Source organism: Ochlerotatus camptorhynchus, unplaced genomic scaffold, assembly GCF_037179485.1.
Source record: "Ochlerotatus camptorhynchus isolate MF236.1 unplaced genomic scaffold, CSIRO-AGI_Acam_v1.1 ptg000503l, whole genome shotgun sequence".
Classification (NCBI taxonomy): Eukaryota; Metazoa; Arthropoda; class Insecta; order Diptera; family Culicidae; genus Ochlerotatus; species Ochlerotatus camptorhynchus.
This window is the reverse complement of record NW_027040988.1, coordinates 5778461-5798842: the sequence shown is the minus strand read 5'-3', so window position 1 is coordinate 5798842 and position 20382 is coordinate 5778461. Positions and strand designations below refer to the sequence as shown.

Genomic DNA, 20382 nt, shown 5'->3' with positions numbered 1-20382 from the left:
GACAGCAAGCTTATTTTTCAAAGATAAGGTGGACTTCCTATCGATAAGCGGATATACAGTGATCTTATCAAGATGTTGCACTTGGTGTTAGTTTTGTCAATGTGCTCCCTGAAAAGAAGCTTGCTGTCTAGTATTAGTCCGAGGTACACAACCTCTTTGGCCCATTCCAGCACTAAGTCTTGGTGATTGGGAATGTGGAAATATGATAAGCTGTCCTCTTGATAGGCAACCGGTTGCGAGATGTGGACCATGTTGCTCATGTAGATGCTGATGATGGCGAGAGCACCGGACCAGGTGGGAGTGTCGGGACTCAAGATGCTTCCTGCAGGTCGTTGTTCAGGATGGTGCCGTTTTGATTGCGCCGACTGTTGCAGCAAGTTTGATGTTTGGCGTTCAGGTCACCAGCGATGCTGAAATTTTCCAACCGTCGTGTTAGGTTGACAATATCTCGTCGCAGGTCTGCTACCAATCCGTCCCTGATGTAGATTTGTTTGGGGCAGTAAGCCTCAACGATGGTGATAGCAACAATCAATACGAAACTAACGATTTTAAATTGACTCACTACTTGACCAGCCTATTGGTCCCAAGCAAATCGACTAACGTATCCCATTCTAGTATAAATTCCAGTACTACACTATGTTTGTTTTGATTCGCTATGAAAGTTTGACAGATAATATGAGGGGTTAGTGGATTTTCCTATGTTTCTAGGGGTGAATCGATTAGCTTGGGACCGAAAATAGTACCAGAGCTGAGCCAAAAAGTTGAGCTCGTTTCTTCGGGACCTTCTGGTCTTAGAGTTACCTCTATGGTGATAGGGCCGACAGGAGTAGAAACTTCGATGGTCTTCAGCTGAAAGCTCGGCAGCCGCCGACAGCAGATGTTTCTACTTAGGGCGATGGTCATTCCTCCTCCCCCAGAAATAGCCTCACGAGCCGAAAATCTGGAAAGTAGACGTTAATTTCGGGCTTCATGTGGGTTTCAGTTATAACAGCAATGTCGATGTTTCGTTCATTGAGAAACCTAACGAACTCGATGTTCTTACTCGTGAGCTAGCAAGCGTTCCAGTTGACTAGCTTCAACCCTTCAGAGGCCATACTGGATGACGAAAAGGCCCAGAGTGTAAATCTGGTCGTAACGGGTTTTGCAACTGCGCAAACGTGTGGAAAGCTGGGTGAATACGGGGATCAGTTGCTCCGCTGTGAACAGAGCATCTGTGTTTTCGTTCGACGATGGTGCATCATCCTGACGCCTGAATAGTCCCGGTGGGGACGCATACGTTTGACGATTCGTGTATGCCGAAGGATTGGAGAACCCACCAGTTGACGAGACTGATGCAGCAGCGGCAGCAGCGGTGGAAGCACCGGAATTTGACGCCGTTCGTGGATGGCAGGAAAGTTCTGCCCATGGTTCTCCGGTACCCTTTTGCGGCCTGGTTTGGGCATGACTTGCTAGTTAACCGATGAGCAGCCTCAAAATTGCCGTATGTTGGGTCGGTGTTCTCCATAATCTCACAGGCATCGAGCGCGTGCTTCTTGCCACAATCGTTGCAACGGTAAGCCATATGGCAATTTTTCGTGCCATGCTCGAGCAGGAGGCAGTTGGAGCATTGGGTTACGTCACGGTGGACAGGCTTGTACTGATCCCATTTCAACACGACGGTGTGGAACAGGGCACTAATATTCTACAGATCCTTGAGGTACGTTGAATTTTTTTTACAAGGTGGACCAGATACAGCTGGTCTCGATACTTGCGAGTGTTGTCTTATCGATTCATCTTGAAAACATGAACTGGCTTGTGTCCGTTCACCTTCAATACATCAGACAGTGAGTCGGTTTTCATGTCCGGAAGTCCATGCAGGACCACCTTGAACGGCTTTTTCGCCTCAATATTGTGGGGGAAGTACTCCACGTTTTCTTTCTTCCGCAGCGTGTCAACGGCCTTGTAGTGTTTCATAGCTGGAACCATCAGCTTGAAGCCTTCAGTGCAAAGGCGGTTGGTACATTTGAGACCTTTACCGATATAATAGTCAATTTTCTCCATCAATCCGGGCGGGAACCCCTTCATGACGAAAGGCGGAAGTTTCTCTTTCTTTTCCACCTGCGGTTCATGGCCATTTTCCAGAACGGCGTAGCGGTTGTTCACCGGCAGCTTCTTCGATGCCAACTGAACGTCGGCGGTGTCTGATCTGGTTCGTTTTCCAGTCGGAAAGGCAGCCACGTCACGCCGTGGTTTTCCCATGCTTAGGTCGAACGATGATTCACTAAACAGCGCGAAAGAAAAGCGCAAACACTATCGCAACGAACTATGCGAATAACTCAAGAGAGCAAGCAAAAACCGAACTGAACTGCTTGACCGTCAAGCAGAGAATTAGTTAGGATGTGCGCTGAGCTTACAGTCTGTTGAGGAAACTATGGCAGGACTAGGCGAAAATTCACGGTTGTTGCGGTTTTCAAAAATTGAATTGTGTCAACAACTATGATTGAATCCAAAGTTTGCACATGCGCACTGCGCAGGCGCAGAGATATAGCAGTGTTGCCAGAAACTTGAAATACGAAAAAAAAATCCAACAATGGGATCCAAACAGTGCCAATGAGTGTGCCCAGGTGTGCCCAAATTTGATTTTGACGCACTGTGCGGAGTGACCAACCCCTTGTTCATAATAAACAGCCTAAGAGCCTAAACCATCAAGTCAGAATCTTCATATCTGTAGCAAAAATCTTCACATATCTGCTTCTAATTTAAACAGCTTCCGGAATTCATCTTCAAGATCAACATCAAACATTTTTACAAATAAATATTTTCAAAATGTTCGCAATTCTGTTGTATTTTATAAGGACTGTTTCAATTTGAAACTAGAACAGAAACGCACCTCTCGCAATGCTGAGTTGCAGTTTCATTATTCGAGCACTATTTTGCACCAGATTTGCAACTGCTCGACTATTCTGTTTTATTTCTGAGCGAGTTTGAAACACGAATGGAACTCTGTTTCAAATTTCTTTGGATGTGTTGATGATGTTTCGAAGAGCTCCACAAATAAAAAACGGAGAACTTCATAGAGAACAGTAAAGTTTATGGAACTTGCTGATTACAAACATGTTTTAGAACTGTGCGTTGCGCTGATCGTGTTGCAGTTTTATTTTTGACAGTTTCAAATTATAGTATTGACGAGTAGTTTAAAACAATTTTGAAACTCAGCATTGCGAACGGCCTAAGTAATAGTTGAAAATTAAATTTGAACAATCCTATATTATCAACATTATCGATCAAACGATTTTCGAACAGAAATTGGTCATGGTCATTGACTCGAAAATTTATGTTTGATGCTGATGCTTAGTGACAAAAACGTGACCATGCATCAGAACGCTGGTCCAAACCTTTTCTGGTTTCCAATCTCAGTTTCTCGGAGACTCTCAAAACCGAGGCTGATAGCCGTCAACAAGAAGAGCTAAGCGCCAGAATTCGATGCGGTAGATCTTACACCAGTAACGCACCACGAAAAGTTGATCCATCCGCGTTACGGGTAAATTTGGAATTGCCCCCCCGACGCCGAAAAAATCCGACAACCACTCATCATAATTTGTTCCGCGTCTGCTCGTGCGACATGTACGTCGCTCGATACACCTCAAGAGGTCGATGTTAATACCCTTTTAAATTTTTTTAATTTTTTTCAATTTGACAGAATGCTTTTCAAATTACCTTCACAATTTTTACGACTTACGCTTCATCTTTTATCTATTGCATTTTAAGCATTATTCTGATCCACTTCGTTGTCTTACCTTTAATAAAATTAATTTACTTACGTCAGGTTCTTTCCTCCCTCTAAAGAACAAACTCATATGTTCCCAATCACCGATGTGGCTGCCAAATTCCTTCTTTGTTCCCAAGCACATACCGAATATGAGGGGAATCGGCCATGGGCCTAGCGGTCCCAGGTTGACTGTACAGATGACTTTACCCTAAAAACAAGTAAGTTTCGATTGATAATAAATATCTTGCAGGTTAATCGCTACAGTGTTACCTGGCTATATGGATAAAACATCCAGTAAGTGACATGGAAGTGCGGATACTCGTTCGAATCTTCCCCATTGTGGATGGTGATGTCGTCTCGTCGCTCGGTGATCGTTTCCCAATCATCCGAATCGTTGTCATTGTCGTCTGCTTCGTCGTCTGCGTCTTCAGCTCGACCTTCGATGCTCTGGTCGAACAACAACTCCTCACTGGGGCTCTCGGTGCTGTCCTCCTCAGTTTTCCCATTTGGTGGCTCAACAATCGAAATTCCCCGCCGGCGACGTCGTTTTCGTATCAGCCGAATGCTTTTCTCAATTTTGTTAATGTCCGGCCTCAGCTCCGGCTGCAGCTCGAAGAGATTCTTGTGAACCGGTACGTACTGGGGATGGCGCTTGTAACCGATGCGATCGATTGTGTTGTATACGACTTCTGAAAAATGGATTCAAAGAAATGATTTATATTAACATCATTTATCTACACCTAACTCTGCTAAGCAGCGTATGATCAACTAATGTTGACCGAAAAACCTGTGGCCTCGTTTGCTGCCTACAGTGTCTGATCGAAACAGACCCAGCAGACAATCGTACGAAGAGCATTATGTGCAGTAGACTGATGCAAAATTTGAAATTTTCGCATCACAGTGTTCAATCGGTTCCAAATCGGGTCCTGATCAACATCCCAATATTTAAACTAATTTGGTAAGAAACTGACTAGGCACAATCCATTTGAATCCATTATATGGAAATTTCTATTGTAAACCACACTTTTCGTTCATTATCTTCTAGCCGTTTTTCATATTGCACTGTTAAAAAGTTCTATAACTATTCGTATGGGAAATTTTTTCAGCTACAACTTTGCAGAATATTTGTTTTCAGTAAAAAATCAAATTAAATAGCTATTTATTGTTTAAAAGATTAATAACCTGATGACATGATCAAGCAGATGTTTCGTGGGAAACACTGTGACATAGTAGCCATGATTTGAGATTGTGAATTTTTGAGATAGGTATGAACAAAACATTTGGTTTACCCATAGTAATTTCCATATAAACTTCATAAGGTTTGTGCCAACTCAGTTTCCTAATAAATAAATTAAAATTTTAGGAGACTAATCAGGACCCAACTTGAAACCGTTTAAGCAGCGTGGAGTAAAAATTTCTAATTTTGAATCAGTCTAATGTGTAGTCATCCACGCATCACTAACATGGAATCTAGTATAGCTAGCGAGGTTTTCAAACCAAAAACAAACGTAATTTATGCTTCTATTCTGCACCGGAGGAGCAGACGGAGGGCCGTTGCACTCAGTTGCACATTTCGCGTCATCCACATGGGCAGTGCGCACGAACTGCGCGTAAGGCGCGTGGCGTGATCCAATTGTTTTAATAAGTCATCGTGTGAGTCAGTTGCGATTACTGAACTCGTTACATGCTCGTGGCACGTGCTCGTAGTGCGTTTACACGTGGGATACGAGCGAGATATTTTCTATCAGCTTTGGAGTTGCGCACGCGAGCAGTAAAAGTTTTGAAAAGTTATTGTGCTCTCGATATGAATGCTGCTCAAATCAAATCAAGGAAGTTTAAAAGGTTTTCTTGCATCACACTATATTGTCGTTACAGATAAAAACTGCAAAAACCCACTTGCGCATTTTTGTGCGGTTACGTGGTGCGGAGTCACTCGAAATGGTTAAAAAAAATCCAACGATCTGAGGCAGCACCAAAGCTTATGACCCATAAACAGATTCGTTCGAAAGATAAAGTATTAGGATCAACACTTTAAATATTATGCTTAATATAAATTGGAAAGTAATAATAACGGGCCTGAGTGCAAGCAGCAAAAGCATATTCGACCGTTTGACTTGATATTGATCAGTTTTTTACTTGATAACCATTTTACAGCTTATTTCGAACTTCACAAAATATTGGCATATTCAAGGAGTTGTAATCAAATAATGAGAAAGTCACGAACGAGTTCTCATTTTTGCTCTGGAAAAAGGCGCCAATTTGTGAACGGTGTTGAGACGATGTAGAAAAATTAGCATCCTGCGTCAGATTATTTGGCAACCGCAGCCTTAAAAGTAATGCTATTTTTTCTCTGAAATGCCTATACACTATTGATCATCGAAGTCTTTCTATTCTTCGGTGCACAGGACACGGAATTTTCTAATCTATTTTAAGTCAATTTAATTTTAACGAAGTGCCCTGAAGCTAAAAGAACTTTTATGAAGTATTTTAAAATTAAAACTTGTACAAGGTTCCCAATTCTACAAAGCTTTTCCGATTTTTCATAAAGCACGTTGAATTTCTGTTTGTATCCCCACGGCCATGAAATGACATTCCCAGGTATTTAAATTACACAGATCGATGAAAGAAGCTTTGGAGAATCTAAGAGAATCGATTAATGTTACTTAGGACCTAATGCAATGTTCAGTTTGAAATATGCTTGTTTATTTCGCGCGGGAAATATTTCCATGCATTGGACGTAGCGACTATCTCACGGCTATCTTCACCTGCGTGTTATTGCGGCCGCCAGACTCTAATTTATTAAAAGACACGCAATAACATATTCTTAGTATTGTCGCGCTTATGTTAAACTCTCGTTTGGTGACGGTCCAAGCGCGCCGCTCATAAGCGCGATGCAGCCCCGCCCATAAGAATTATACACAGGTGTGTAACTTTGATAGTATTTTATGGCAGCGGCTTGCGGAGCGAATCCTGGATAAAGAGCCGCCGTGTGTTAAATCAATGGGCGCAGTCGTACGACCATAAACAGAAAACAGATGGTATAATCCCATTTTGAGAAATTATCCTGCCACACACAATATGTATGTCAGCAATGTCAGCCAACTCTCCACAACTCGATATTCTATAAGTTATAGTTTGCATTCATTTCATGCATTCATTTACATTCATTTGCCCCTAACTTTTCTCATTAACAAAATTCCGCAAAATGATGTATCGAACTTTTGTAAGTTTTGTTATTATGTGCAACTTTTACTAACAACTCAAATCCGTATCTCTTATGCATGACGAACCAGAGCGAATAGAAGCCACTACTGTTTTTCAGTGAATGTATTTTACATTCACTGAAAAACAGTAATAAGTTCTGCCCGCTCTCATTCGTGATGCATAAGAGATACAGATTTGAGTTACAGGCAAAAGTTGTAGCTAATAACAAAACCTACAAAAGTTCGCTACATCATTTTGCGGGATGCTGTTGATGAAAAAAGTTAGAGACAAATGAATGTAAATGAATGCATGAAATAAATGTAAATGATTTTCCATGCCTGTCTATAACTCGATGGATTCAGCGGTCTCTTAATTTTTTCATGTATCGCACGCTCCATACGTCACAAGTGGATACCTCCTTTGGTCGATGTTCTATGTAGTGTCATTTTGATTCTACAACTCGATATGTCGAAGGCAGAGCTTCTGAATTTTGAAATTTTGAGGTTAAAAACATGATAAAACTGATGGTCATATTGAGTACCCAGGACCTATAAGCCACATCAGAACATGCACCTGATGTCCTCGTGGCAATGATCCGCACCTTTTTTTTAATAGTTCGTTTATTTACTAGGCTCAGTCGTGTGCGACACTGCTCCGCAGTAATGTTTGGATTTACACTTTAAACAGCAGTAGTTCTAGGTTAGTATTGGGTACCAATTGCTCGTGGCGGGTTTGAGGTCAAGGTTACTTCAACTCACCTGCTATAATTTTTTTTCAGAATTAAGAAATCATTAGATGTTATAATTGTTGTATACAAGCTGTAGGTAAAATATGAAGTATCCGTTTTCGATGTTATTCGGTAAGACGGTAAAATGTGAGAACGAGAGAGTTCTGTCAGATAAAGATAGAGGGTATGAAAAAGAGAATATAGAAGTGTAAAGTTTACGAATTGGAATAAACAGATCAGAAATCATTTGGTGATAAACCAGAGCACAAGTGTTTTTAATTAACTCCCGGATATCTACCCCGAAACCATACATACCAAAGTCTCATGTATAAAAGTGGCGACGTAGGAAAAAGTTTGAATACTTTTAGAAGTTTAACACCGCGTGTGAGTGAATTATAGTGGTGAAACCTCGACGTAAGTGAATAAGTTTTGTACTGTGAAGAAAATTGGCGGTAACGCTGATTTTACGTGCAATTTTGCTGTTCAGCTGCTAAAGCAGGGCCATTTTCATCATATGCTGAGTATCATGCAGTGATTTTTGTTTAAAGGCGTTTCGTAAAAAAGGCGCATATTTAATTAAACCAGTTAGCAAAGGTTGATATTTTACGAATCCTCACAGCAGTGTATAGATTTTGTATTTTTGAAATTATAGAGAAAAGTGATTAGCAGTATTTTCCGAGGGGGACGACTCTATCTACGATGCAGGAAAGATTGTGTTTTGCTGTGGCTAGCTGCGCGCACGCTGAGTACATAGAAAGAAGATTGACGACGATTCTGAAGATTTCCTGCAAAAAGATGATGCGCGATGCAAGTAGATGCAAGAAATGAAAGAAGATTTTTCGAAGATTGATTCGCTAGTGTGAGATTTGTTGAGCATCTAGACTTGAGATTTAGATGTGTCGCCCCCCTCGGTATTTTCAGTTGTGTGAACGCCATTTTCTTTTTGACCTTTTTGACCGTGAACGACGACCGGCGCTCAATGCTTTTTCTTTTATTTTCGTAGCGCTGTGTGTGTGAAAGCCAGTCATCGCAGAATTTCATCGTCGTGCTCACCAAGTACTGCCTGAAGTTTTGGTTACAGCGGTGTGATTATTTTTTTTAGTCAGCGGTTGCAGCCTTTTTGTTGCATTGAGGTGCAGTTTTTTGTGGTCCGTATCGACCAGCGATCGGTTTAGTGAACCATACAGAAGGGTCAGTGAACCATTCGGAAGGGTCAGTGAACTCAGTTGGCACGAAGTGATCTGCCATTGGATTGCTGTTGAGTTGCTGCTGCTGTTTTTTTGGTAGAGTTGTTGTTGCTTTACTGCTGTTGCGGTTGCTGGACCGCTTTTGGATGGGTTAACTACCCCATTTCCGGCCTATTAAGCATAACCCGTACTTAGTCTTTCTTAATCTACTTAAGTTTAGCACCAAACGGAATGTTATTATTACTGATGGCTTCCAAATTTATTAACCTTTCCGTACGTACCGTAAGGTTTGAAAACGAGAAACCAATCGTTGAGATATTGTCAAAAGTCCAACACTGCTTCTTGACGCCAAACTCGGCCTACGGATTTTAAACTCGGCCTAACGCATTGAAACGCAATTGAAACGCCAGTCAATTCACTTCGGCCTATCGGATGAAGATAAAAATTGATTCGGTCGGAGCGCTTCTTTTGTTTTTGGGAATAATGGGTTCAAACCTGTATACCACGCGTTCTCATTGACTTCGTTCGGTAGCTTATAAACTAAAGTATCGCACCAAACGCATAATTGAATTGTTAACTCTTAAATCATGGATTTATTTGAAGTTTTATGCTCGATTGGCCCAAAATGGGCGATTAGGCCGAAGTAGTTGTCTACCCTATTTAGAGGCGAACCAGCCCAAGGCTGAAAGCCTCCCTAATAAAGATAAATAATAATAATTCTCTACCCTACTGCGGAAACATCTCTCTAGTAGGATCGGAGCAGGAAGGAACTTCAAGGAATAATTCAGGTAGGGGAAATGACGGCTTCGGCATGCCAGACTATTTTCGGCAACCCAAATTGAAACACTATTTTCACTGGATTTTCTTACGAAAACACTTCGCTGAATGCATGCAAACGATTCTTTATGCTTTCAGCTTCAATTTGACTATATTTTTACCACTGAGAAAAAGCAATCTAGCAAGGTTTTCTTGAAATGCAACACACGCACTACAAATTGTAGCTGATTTCGAGTTGCCGATAATAGAACAGCAGATTTACATGCAGCTCAAATGGAACGGTTGCCGAGAAAAAACTGGTTGCCGACAATACTCGCTCTCACTAGAGAAGATTGGAGCTTTGTAAAAGCGTTTCAAAACAGTTTTTGACAATTCTTTCGACTGAAATTGTTAGAGCAGCTGGCAGCAAAAGATTGTAAACAAACCAATACTGCATATGTGTGCGTTCCTTAGAGAAAAAGGCTATAGAAAGAAGGTCGCTGCTTAGGTTGCCGAGAATACGTAAATTCCCCTATGTGATTTTTTTTCCTTTTTCTTTTCATTTTGATTTCAATTTATTTTGTAATTTGATTGCACTGGGGTTGCATTTTAACAAATTTTATTTGTGTTTTGTCATTTCTTTTTCTTGCTTTTTTTTTACTAAATAAAAGAATGCTACAAACCACTACTGAGCCATTTATACCACACGCAAACCAAAAATCTATTATAATGAATGTTAGTTCCAGTTCCTATCATCCTCTGTTCATGAACATCGCAGCGAATGTTAGAAGTTGACCTTGCAGGCGATGTAATGGTTTTTTGTCTTTTTTAATTCGTGTTCTGTCTGTGCTTTCACCTACACAAGCAAGCATTTGCCTTGATTTTTATGTATAACATGGTAGAACGACGCACACCCTTGCCTCGAATCTCTCCAGCAGAAAAAGCATACGAAGTCGAGTGTGAGAGGAAATGAGCGCTTCTTGTTTGCTTTTAGGCTATCCTTATTCAGAAGTATGGAGAGAGCAGTGGAGAAAGCACAGGTCTGATAATCGCAACGTTCGTTGTTCGAGTCCAGTCGGCAACCTTTTTCCTATTTTTTTTTCGACATAATTAATTTACCTCACTAATACACTCTACATTTTTTGGTCTCCAATTTTCTTGCATTGGACCGCAGCTAGGTATATCGCATCCTCGGTTCATGCGGTCTCCACTTACATCCTCTGATGATGAATCCCACATAATTGTAAGCGAATCTTACATCCACCGGTTGGGTGCAGGTACCAGGGCGTCACAATATCAGCTTCAATCGACTAAATCGATGCGACGAAGAGACTGCTGGCTTTTATTTTCTGTTAAAGTCGAACAGCTTCGCAGCATTCTAGAACATCAGTCGGCGTGCACAAACAAATCGACAGTGAGCATGCATAAGGGCCTATACGCGATGATCGATTCTCGTCGTCGATTTTCTCTTTTGTTAATAACTCGCTAGATTTAACGTTTCTCGGTGCGTTTGCTGTTGCTTTTGATAGCCAATACAACCTGTTACTACTCTGCATTGAACAAATTCTAGAAAATTGTTTCGCTTAGCTGTAGCAATGCAAAGAGAAAATCGATGAAGAGAATCGATCATCGCGTATTCGCCCTTTTGCATGCTCACTGTCGAAATGTTCAATCGCTTGTCTCTCTTTCTCCCGTCGCTCCATTGGTCTTCCTTTCAAGCTTCGTCGAAACGGATGAGCGAAAGAGCACTCGACTTTGATAGTTTTCTCTTTCATGAAACACATCAACAGAGGTTTCATGACGTATATGACGGAAAATGAAATAACACATTTAAAGCATTTCTCACGTCAAAACACTTGAAGATTACACGTCATATTTTTAATTTATCTTCCATCCATATATTTATCTAAAAAAAATGATCGAAAACGGGACATAACGCATAAACAAATTGAAAGAGCGGTGATAGAGTGTTCGTGAAAGGGGATTGAAAGCCATAATGAGGTTCGTTTAACTAGAAAATCGACGTTAGTTACATTGAAAGCGATGAGCAAAGCAACGACGAGAAGTTCCACAGCCAGCCTTTCCTTCTAAGCGTCCTGCTTTTTTATTTTCGTTTCTTGCTGATAGTCTAGCTAGGCGTTATAGAAATGAAGTGTCGAACACGTATGTATGAGAGAAACAAAACACGAGTTCATTTTAGAGCTTCGAAATTGTAGAGCCCTGGCAGGTACTATCCCTTTTGCTCAGTACCAGGAGCAGCTAGAATGGCTGTTTTTACATTATGACTTAAAGGAAGAACAATATAAAACATCATTTCTAGCAGTTCGTGAACGTGAAGTCTATACGCAGTTAAAACTTTTATTCCCTGGAAAAGATTTCAAGGATCTAACATACAAGTAAATGACTGACGAGTTAAAAAAGCGGTATGACAAGAAAGATTTGGATGTTATTCACAGTTACAAGTTTTGGACTCGTCGTCAGGGTCAATACGAGAAATCTATTGATTTTGTTCTTGCTGTTAAGCAATTAGCGGAGGAATGTAATCTCGAAAATTTTAAAGAACGTGCGATTAGAGATGTTTTGGTAATTGGAGTTTTTGATCGTCAGTTACAAAAACGTTTATTCGACGAAGATGACCTGACGGCTGCTAAAGCTGAAAGGATTATAGTTAATCAGGAAATATCAACTGATAGAACGCAATACTTGAAAGATGACGATAATAGGAGAAATAGTTCGCGAGGCAATGTGATCGCTCGACTCGGACGTAGGGTAGATCATCCTAGATTTAGATTCAACCGTCGTAGTAGAAGCAGAAGACTTAGCAGAGATAGGTCGTTTTCGAGGGATAATAGGAAACATAGGTTTGAGAACAATCGTGATAACAATAGCAAGCCATCATTTGTATGTTCCTATTGTAAGAAACGTGGTCACACGAGGAAATTCTGCTATAAATTAAAGGAATAAAGCCCGCGTAGAAACAGAAGCAATGTTAATTTCGTAGACTCACCTAAACCCTCAATATCCGATACTTCTGGTCTTTTTAAGAGATGGAAAACTGCAACTCACCATGCATGATGATTTCGGCGATAAATAAAATTAATGAACCATGTTACGTAGAGGTAACGGCTGACGGAAAGAGACTAAAAATGGAAATCGACTGTGGTTCAGCGGAAAGTGTAGTTTCAAAAAGCCTATTTTTGAGAAACTTTAAGAATCATACTTTAAAGCCTTGCAACAAAAAGCTAGTTGTGATAGATGGTAAAAGTTTAGGTGTTTTAGGAAAAGTTTTCCAAAAACAACTTTCTTTAGTGGTATTGCAATGCAACAACGATTTTGTGCCATTGATGGGCCGTACGTGGCTTGATGTTTTCTATACAGGATGGAGAGACACCTTTGCCAGACCTTCAACAGTAATGGAAAGAGTAAATGCTGTGGCGGAAGAGGATGCATGTTTTTGACAAGGATTTTTCAAATCCGATAGTTGGTTTTACTGGGGATTTGGTTTTAAAAGAAGACAATCCAATATTTAAGAAGGCCTATGACGTTCCTTTGCGTTTAAGGAAACAAGTTCTTGCATATCTTGATACTTTGGAAAAAGATGGAATAATGACTCCAGTGGAAGCTAGTGAATGGGCTTCACCGGTCATTGTGGTAATTAAAAAAAATCAAGAAATTCGATTAGTCATTGATTGCAAAGTTTCAATCAATAAAGTAATTGTGCCTAACACATACCCACTTCCTTTGATACAAGATATTTTTGCTGCTCTTTCTGGATCGAAAGTGTTTTGTTCTTTAGATCTTGCTGGCGCATACACTCAACTTTTCGTTGTACCGGACAACGATTTTATCGGTTTTGGAGTACGGTAGTTTTTGCTTCCAGTCGGCGGCTAAAACTCACATCATCAAACTGGAACGTATCCAGTATCGTTGTCTTCGTATCGCGTTAGGATGCATGCACTCGACTCATACGATGAGTCTCGAAGTGTTGGCGGGCATGTTGCCACTATCGGATCGGTTTTCGGAATTGTCCCTCAGGCTCCTCACCCGTTGTGAAGTTATGAACCCACTGGTAATCGAAAACTTTGAGAAGCTTCTTGAGCTAAACCCTCAAACTCGTTTTATGTCATTGTACTACGTGTACATAACTCAGGATGTCAGCCCTTCACAGCATAATCCCCATCGTGTATGCTTCTCCGACTTCGGCAATTCAGTTAGTTTTGATTTATCTATGACGCGGGAGATTCGTGGAATCCCAGAACATCATCGTTCCATGATTGTTCCGTCAATTTACGCTGCAAAGTTTGGCCAAGTTGATTCCGCAAGATCGTTCTTCACAGATGGATCACTAATAGAGTCGTCCGCTGGTTTTGGTATTTTTAACGAATTTCATAGCGTCTCTCGAATGCTTCAAGCTCCTTGTTCCGTATATGTTGCTGAACTGGCGGCAATATACTATACGCTAGAAACGATCGCCTCACTTGCACCAGATCACTATTTTATTTTTACGGATAGTCTCAGTTCTGTCGAGGCTATTCGATCCATGAGGCCGGTAAAGCACTCCTCGTATTTTCTCATGAAAATACGAGAGCTTCTGAGTGCTTTATCTTTAAGATCTTTTGTCATCACCTTTGCATGGGTCCCATCTCATTGCTCGATTCCGGGCAATGAGAAGGCGGACTCACTTGCTAAGGTGGGCGCTATGCAAGGCGATATTTACGATCGACAAATCGCCTACAATGAATTTTTCTTCATTTATCGTCAACAGTCGCTCGCCAGCTGGCAAAATAAATGGAGTGAAGGAAGTTTGGGACGATGGCTATACTCGATCATCCCTAAGGTGTCGAAGAATCCTTGGTTCAAGGGGTTGGATATGGGTCGAGACTTCATTGGTCTGATGTCTCGCCTCATGTCCAATCACTATTCGTTAAACGCTCACTTGTTTCGTGTTGGGCTGGGAGACAGCAATCTCTGTGAATGTGGACAAGGTTACCAAGACGCCGATCACATCCTTTGGTCTTGTGCTGAGCATCGTGGAGTCAGATCTGAGCTGTGCGATTCCCTTCGGGCTCGAGGTAAACAACCTAATGTTCCAGTTCGGGATATTTTGGCTAGACGTGATCTGGAGTTTATGAAACTCATATATGTTTACTTTAAGAATACTAACCTTAGATTGTAAGTTTGATTAACCTTGTGTTTAGTTTGTGTATTGTGCGTGTAGTTTTTTTTTTATGTTTGTTTTCAAGATGAATAGAAATAAGTTCATGTTTTAGGATTAATTAAATATTTATATAATAAATCATATTTCAAACCTCCTTCTCCCTTTCCCCATCCAAAAAATTGTAAATCTCCACTAACCTCGAGACGACCGCGAGTAATCGGTTCAATTCCTTTAACTCTAGATTTAAGACATTATTCATGTATAATGCACTGTACGGCTCTGTAAAGTTTATTCGATTGAGCCTGTACAAATAAATTAATATAAATAAAAAAAAAAAAAAAATACACTCAACTTTTGCTTTCGGAAAAGTCCAAGAAATTAATGGTAATCAATAATGTTAATTAGTACTTGTAAGTTACAAGAAGAGGTCGTGAAATATGTGTTTTACACCTGGTTTTACACATAAAATCTGTCATTATTGCTTTAAGTGCCTGCCTCCTTCAGATACTACTCTCGGACGGTGGACCAAATCCTGACTGGGCAGGGGCAAGTAGCAAGGTCTTATCGTATGGAAAATAAAGAGGAAGATCATTCCAGTCTGAAACATCAAACGAAGTATAGGTTCTTTTATTTTGCTCCGTAAAGTCACGGTTTCCACCATTGTATATAGGATACAAAAGTTGGCGATGAGGATGGGATATATAGGATACAAAAGGGAAGATCACGGGTTCCCAATACATCTCTTACTTGTAACCAGTGGTGTGTCTATCTGTCTAAGAATGTTGAGATTGTCGCGAATTTAGTGTTTCGATTTAAATGTAATGAATGCCAGGAAAGGATTCAAATATTAGTGCCAACACCGCCCACCACCCACTGGACAGCACGCAACCACTCCACGAAGTTCCGCTACTCACAGCCAGATGCCGCTGACAGCAGGATTGGGAGGCCATCGGGAGGTGGTGTAAAAAGGGGCCATGATGGGGCGAAATTGAGCTGAAGGAAAATGGATCAACGATCGAGAGCGCAAGAAAATCACCCGCCATCGTTGCTAGCTGATTGCCTGGCAAAAGTCAAAAGTGGTAGTCGAAAACCAAGCTAGACAAACTCAAATCGAATGTGATATTCATCATAGTGAAAGATTGTTATTCGAGTTAAAGTTATTAGTCTGCACGAGTCTTGAGGCGCGAAGCTCGATCAGTAGTGGAGGAGGAGCCAACCTACTGAAATATCCAGGACCCCGTAGTTTACCGTTTACCGTTATCATTATCTCCGGCGCGAACCAGCCGCGTTTACTAGTCCGTGTTCATCGCCATTGTGGATCGGCCTTGAGCGTCGTGGACACGTTATACCGTTCGCGAACGGCTCGGCAAACGGTACCGTGGAAGCACCCGTAGGAGAAGAGGAGAGTGAAGGGTTAAGAGGTGAATCGACTGCAACCCACAGTCGAAACCGAGGGACGAAGAACAGAAGCAAAGGAAAGGAGAAAGTGAAGGTGAAGGTGTAGCGGAACGGAGGAGAAGGGGCCCCATCGACAACAGATCATCGGAAGGAAGAACTAGTGAAGGCTAAGGTAGGAGATAACCGATAAGAAAGTGGGAATGTTAGGGAAATAAACGAGACCTGTGTGAGAGTTCATCGGGGTGTGCTAAGAGTATTTGAGTGTTTCCTTGGCCGCGATAGTCACACGTGTATGCCGACCCTGAGGCAGTGTAGAGGGGGGTCTCATTAATGCTGGGCAGGGAGTAATGCAACTGTTACATACTTCACGGTGAAAAATCTTCTATTGCATATGGCTTGTTGGTACTTTTCAGCAAAAATACGGGGAATTGAGATAGGTCGAAGTTGATCTGGAACTCCTTGAATAGCCTGTTTCATGGAGAGATCATAGTCAATGGGAGAACTGTAGTTAGTAAAGCATACACGAGGGGAGTTATAGTACGGAAGGCTAATATCCGATGACATATAATTAAGATAGATTCGCACGAATCTAGACTGGATGCTCAATTCGAGCATTTCTTCGAAGTTTTCAATCACAAGGTTGTTACTGACACTACATTTAATCAATATTCTTAATTAGAGCTCCCAGAAACGTTTCTGCAGGGGTTTACTCCCGCTAGAACCTCTAGGCTCATATTGTGTGTTGAATGCATACAGTCAAGGGCAATACGTAATGATCCGTACCTTTGATTCATACCAATGTTTATCATAAGGTAAATCAAAATTTATCATGAGGTAAATCAAACCGGCTTTATTGAGTGCTCAGGGCAACAGCGGCACATCCAAAAATGTTACAGATGCTCCCAGAGAAGTAATCAAAAACAGTCTAGAAGCAACACCCGTTGTGCAGAAGATCAAATCTCATGAATCATTTGTGATTATATTGAACTTCATTCAAATCCAGCATTTTTTCGGGTGACCTTGGGGCAAATGACCAAAACCTATCATGAACCAGAACCTTTCATGTGATAAATTAAATTTCAAGAATTGTCAGATCCTATAAAGCATTCCATGTGACAGCTGCGGTCAGCTGATTTTTTTGTTTACCGAGAAGTTTTGACAGATATTTCCAATTGAAAATAGCTATATTGCATCGACAACATCTGATCACTCACACACTCAAAGCTTTTTAGCTGTCAGGTCAACTTGTAACGTTAGTGTTGTGCACACAACGAACAGCAGCTTAAGCGCCACTCTCTGACTAGAGAGACTGCTGACGCGTTTTCCGGTCCGGCTATGAGACTGAGGGCGAGTTTAAGTGGCTACGGTTTCCCTAGCTTACCCAAACGGGAAACAAAATATGCGGAAAGGAAGGAACAAACTCTTAATATTACCGTATTTAGGATGAAGCTTCACAATCCCCTAGGAGAAGAAGCATTTGTATTTTCAGGGAACTTCTCATAGTTAAAACAATATTTACATTGGTCTGGGCCTGTTCATAAACTACGTAGACAGTTTTTTGGGATTATTGACCCCCCCCCCCCTCCCCCTGCGTAGACAATCGCCCATACAAAAATTTTAAAATTCGTATGGATTGTGGATAATTTTCAACACCCCCCCCCCCCCTAAACTGTCTACGTAGTTTATGGACAGCCCCTCTGGGGAAGGTTCCTCAAATTGGTTGAAGCTCAAATTATCTATTCTTAACTTACAGTTTCGAGGCTATTGTCTTCTGCCCTTACTACAGCACTGTGGACGCCGTTCCGATGAACAAAGAATGCTGCGACGTTGCTCGATGCGTAGTGATCACGATGCGACAAAGGCGGTGTTCTACGACGAGGAAAAGTTGCAGAGCGATCGCTTGGTGGGAGTCGGCGAATGTGACGTAGCAGTGTCGAAAAACGAGAGGCCGACGCTCAACCACACTTGGCTTAGTGGGAGTCAGCAAGATTCCGATTCGATCAATGGGTCGACTTGCGCTCGATTTCCAATAGCGTTCACGAGCGGTCGATTTACTCGACGGATGAGTGGCAGTGACGGAAAGCGTGGATCACTGGGTGGGGTTATCTGATGAACTAGGGCTCGACAAATCGTTCACCCTCTGGGGTCACGAACGGATGGAAACCACCGGATATCTCACGATCCACGGTAATCACGTGATAACTTCCTATGCACTCGTCGAGGATTCGTAGAATATATAAAAAAAAACCCTTCGTTGAAGGGAAAACTACCCCGCAACGAAATTAATCTCTGCAATTCTCATACACCACGCGATAACACATACCTGCGTTTTTTTCTTCTCACAATTAATTGTCGGATTTCGACGGTTTATAATGGGTAATGAACTAGAAAAGACTACAATAACTATCAATTTAAGTATTTCACTTGTAATCTAATATCTCTGCTCACCTCACTTTTCAAATAAATTGGTACAGTTCAACTGGTATTAAGCAATAGACACGTCTGATTAGAATGCGTAGCTTCACGAAAGTGATTGTGTGGCTAATTGAAAACGCCTGATCAAGGTCCAGGCTAATTGCGTCGCAGAAAATTCAATATACATTTGTTGGCGGAACAATTGCTCAAACGCCGTGATGATCTGGAAAAGTCCGATCAAGAGGTTTTTCCATCGCATTCCCGCCTACAGTACAAGCCGCGCTATTATTTGAGATCCATATCTCTGAGTGTGAGCCATGCCGGCGCCGGTGGTGTAGTGGTAAGCGTGACTGCTTTCTAACACCCCATTTGGTCTGGGTTCAATCCCAGCCGAGGACGGTGGGATTTTTCTGAGGCATAAAAATCTCTGGTCACGTCTTCCTTCGGAAGGGAAGTAAAGCCGTTGGTCCCGGCCCATGTGTGTTGAATGGGTGCGATATCCTACGCAGGTGTGGAAGCTGCCTTCCTGCACATTCGATTGCCGTCAATGGATGGCAATCGATGTCCGTCGGTGATTGGCACTAGATTGCGGAACAGAGACCGACGTTAAATAAAGGAATGAAAATGAGTGTGAGCCATCTCACTACGCTGGCACTCATACTCCAAACATCCGGTTTGCTACCTGTGTCTGCGTAAGTGAGAGAATTCTAATTGAGTGAAGCCATAAAAAAAACAATCGTTACACGCACGCCGCACTTTATCTAGTGGTTGAAAGATGGCACCGCCACATGCTGTCAGATGGAGTTACAACAGTGTAGTCCACATGGACTGTTACAAACTGCAACATGATTTTGTCGGATGTGCGGTATTACCTGAGTACTTCGGACTCACTCAAAGTGCTTGTCACTTGGGAGCCAGTGTGAGCTGTCAAACGAACGCCAAACATTCAGACGCAACAAATGCACTTACTCTTCTTATCCATCGTCAAGCATTGTAATCTTATAAAAATGATCCATACTCTTTCATAACACATTTCTAATTTTTAGCTCAAATACAAAAACAAACAGGCTCAGTGATGAAAGCATAAAAACCAGCATATTTTTTATGAATAAGCTGAGTTTTCAATTGCAGTAAAACATACTTTGATGCAGTGTTGGGAAAATATCAAAAAATCAAATCTCCCCAACGCGCAATATCACGCTAGATTTTCGTAGACAAAAATCAACAAGCAAACAACTGCGGTTGATTTTGCAAGCTGTGATATCGCAGCTCGGAGTATCAAGCTAACAAAACTCACCAGCTGCAAATCTCAACAAACTGTGGTGAGATTGAGTTTCATGATTTTTGCTTTACACCCGAATGCAACTGGAACTGCCATAACGGCTGGCAGCAGTCACTTCGTGTCTGCCATCGGTGAAGAGTAAAAAGAGATAGCAAACTGGTATAGGGTATACGTCCCTAACCTCGGTCTAATATGCAGCCATAGATTACGTTTTTAATCATAACTCATCAATTAATTTACCTGCAAACGATATTCTACTGCTAAATGGTATGCTTAGATATGCTTATCATGTCGTTTGCTATCAGGAACCGCAAAAAGTTGAAAAACTTACTTTTTTTAAGACAAAAACTCACCAGGGAAATGTATGTAATATCGGTCTATTGTCCCCAAATTGGGTCTATTTATGGATGCAACTTCGTCCTATCCTGTTTGATTCTCAAAAAAAACGCTCTTGGTAACGTTTTCTTATGTATTTTTTTTTATCACTATCACTGTTAACTTAATACT

General features: G+C 41.4%; 1 protein-coding gene across 2 annotated transcripts in view; it reads right to left on the bottom strand.

The window, feature by feature from the left end:
• LOC135712735 (uncharacterized) overlaps positions 1 to 20382 on the bottom strand; it is a 70472-nt gene that overhangs the window by 11248 nt on the left and 38842 nt on the right. For both annotated transcript variants that reach the window (XM_065235776.1, XM_065235777.1), the window contains exons 4-5: positions 4019 to 4437; positions 3801 to 3956 (exon numbers count right to left, since the gene is read on the bottom strand). In XM_065235776.1, coding sequence (XP_065091848.1) covers positions 3801 to 3956; positions 4019 to 4437 — 575 coding nt within the window. The remainder of the gene's footprint in view (positions 1 to 3800; positions 3957 to 4018; positions 4438 to 20382) is intronic.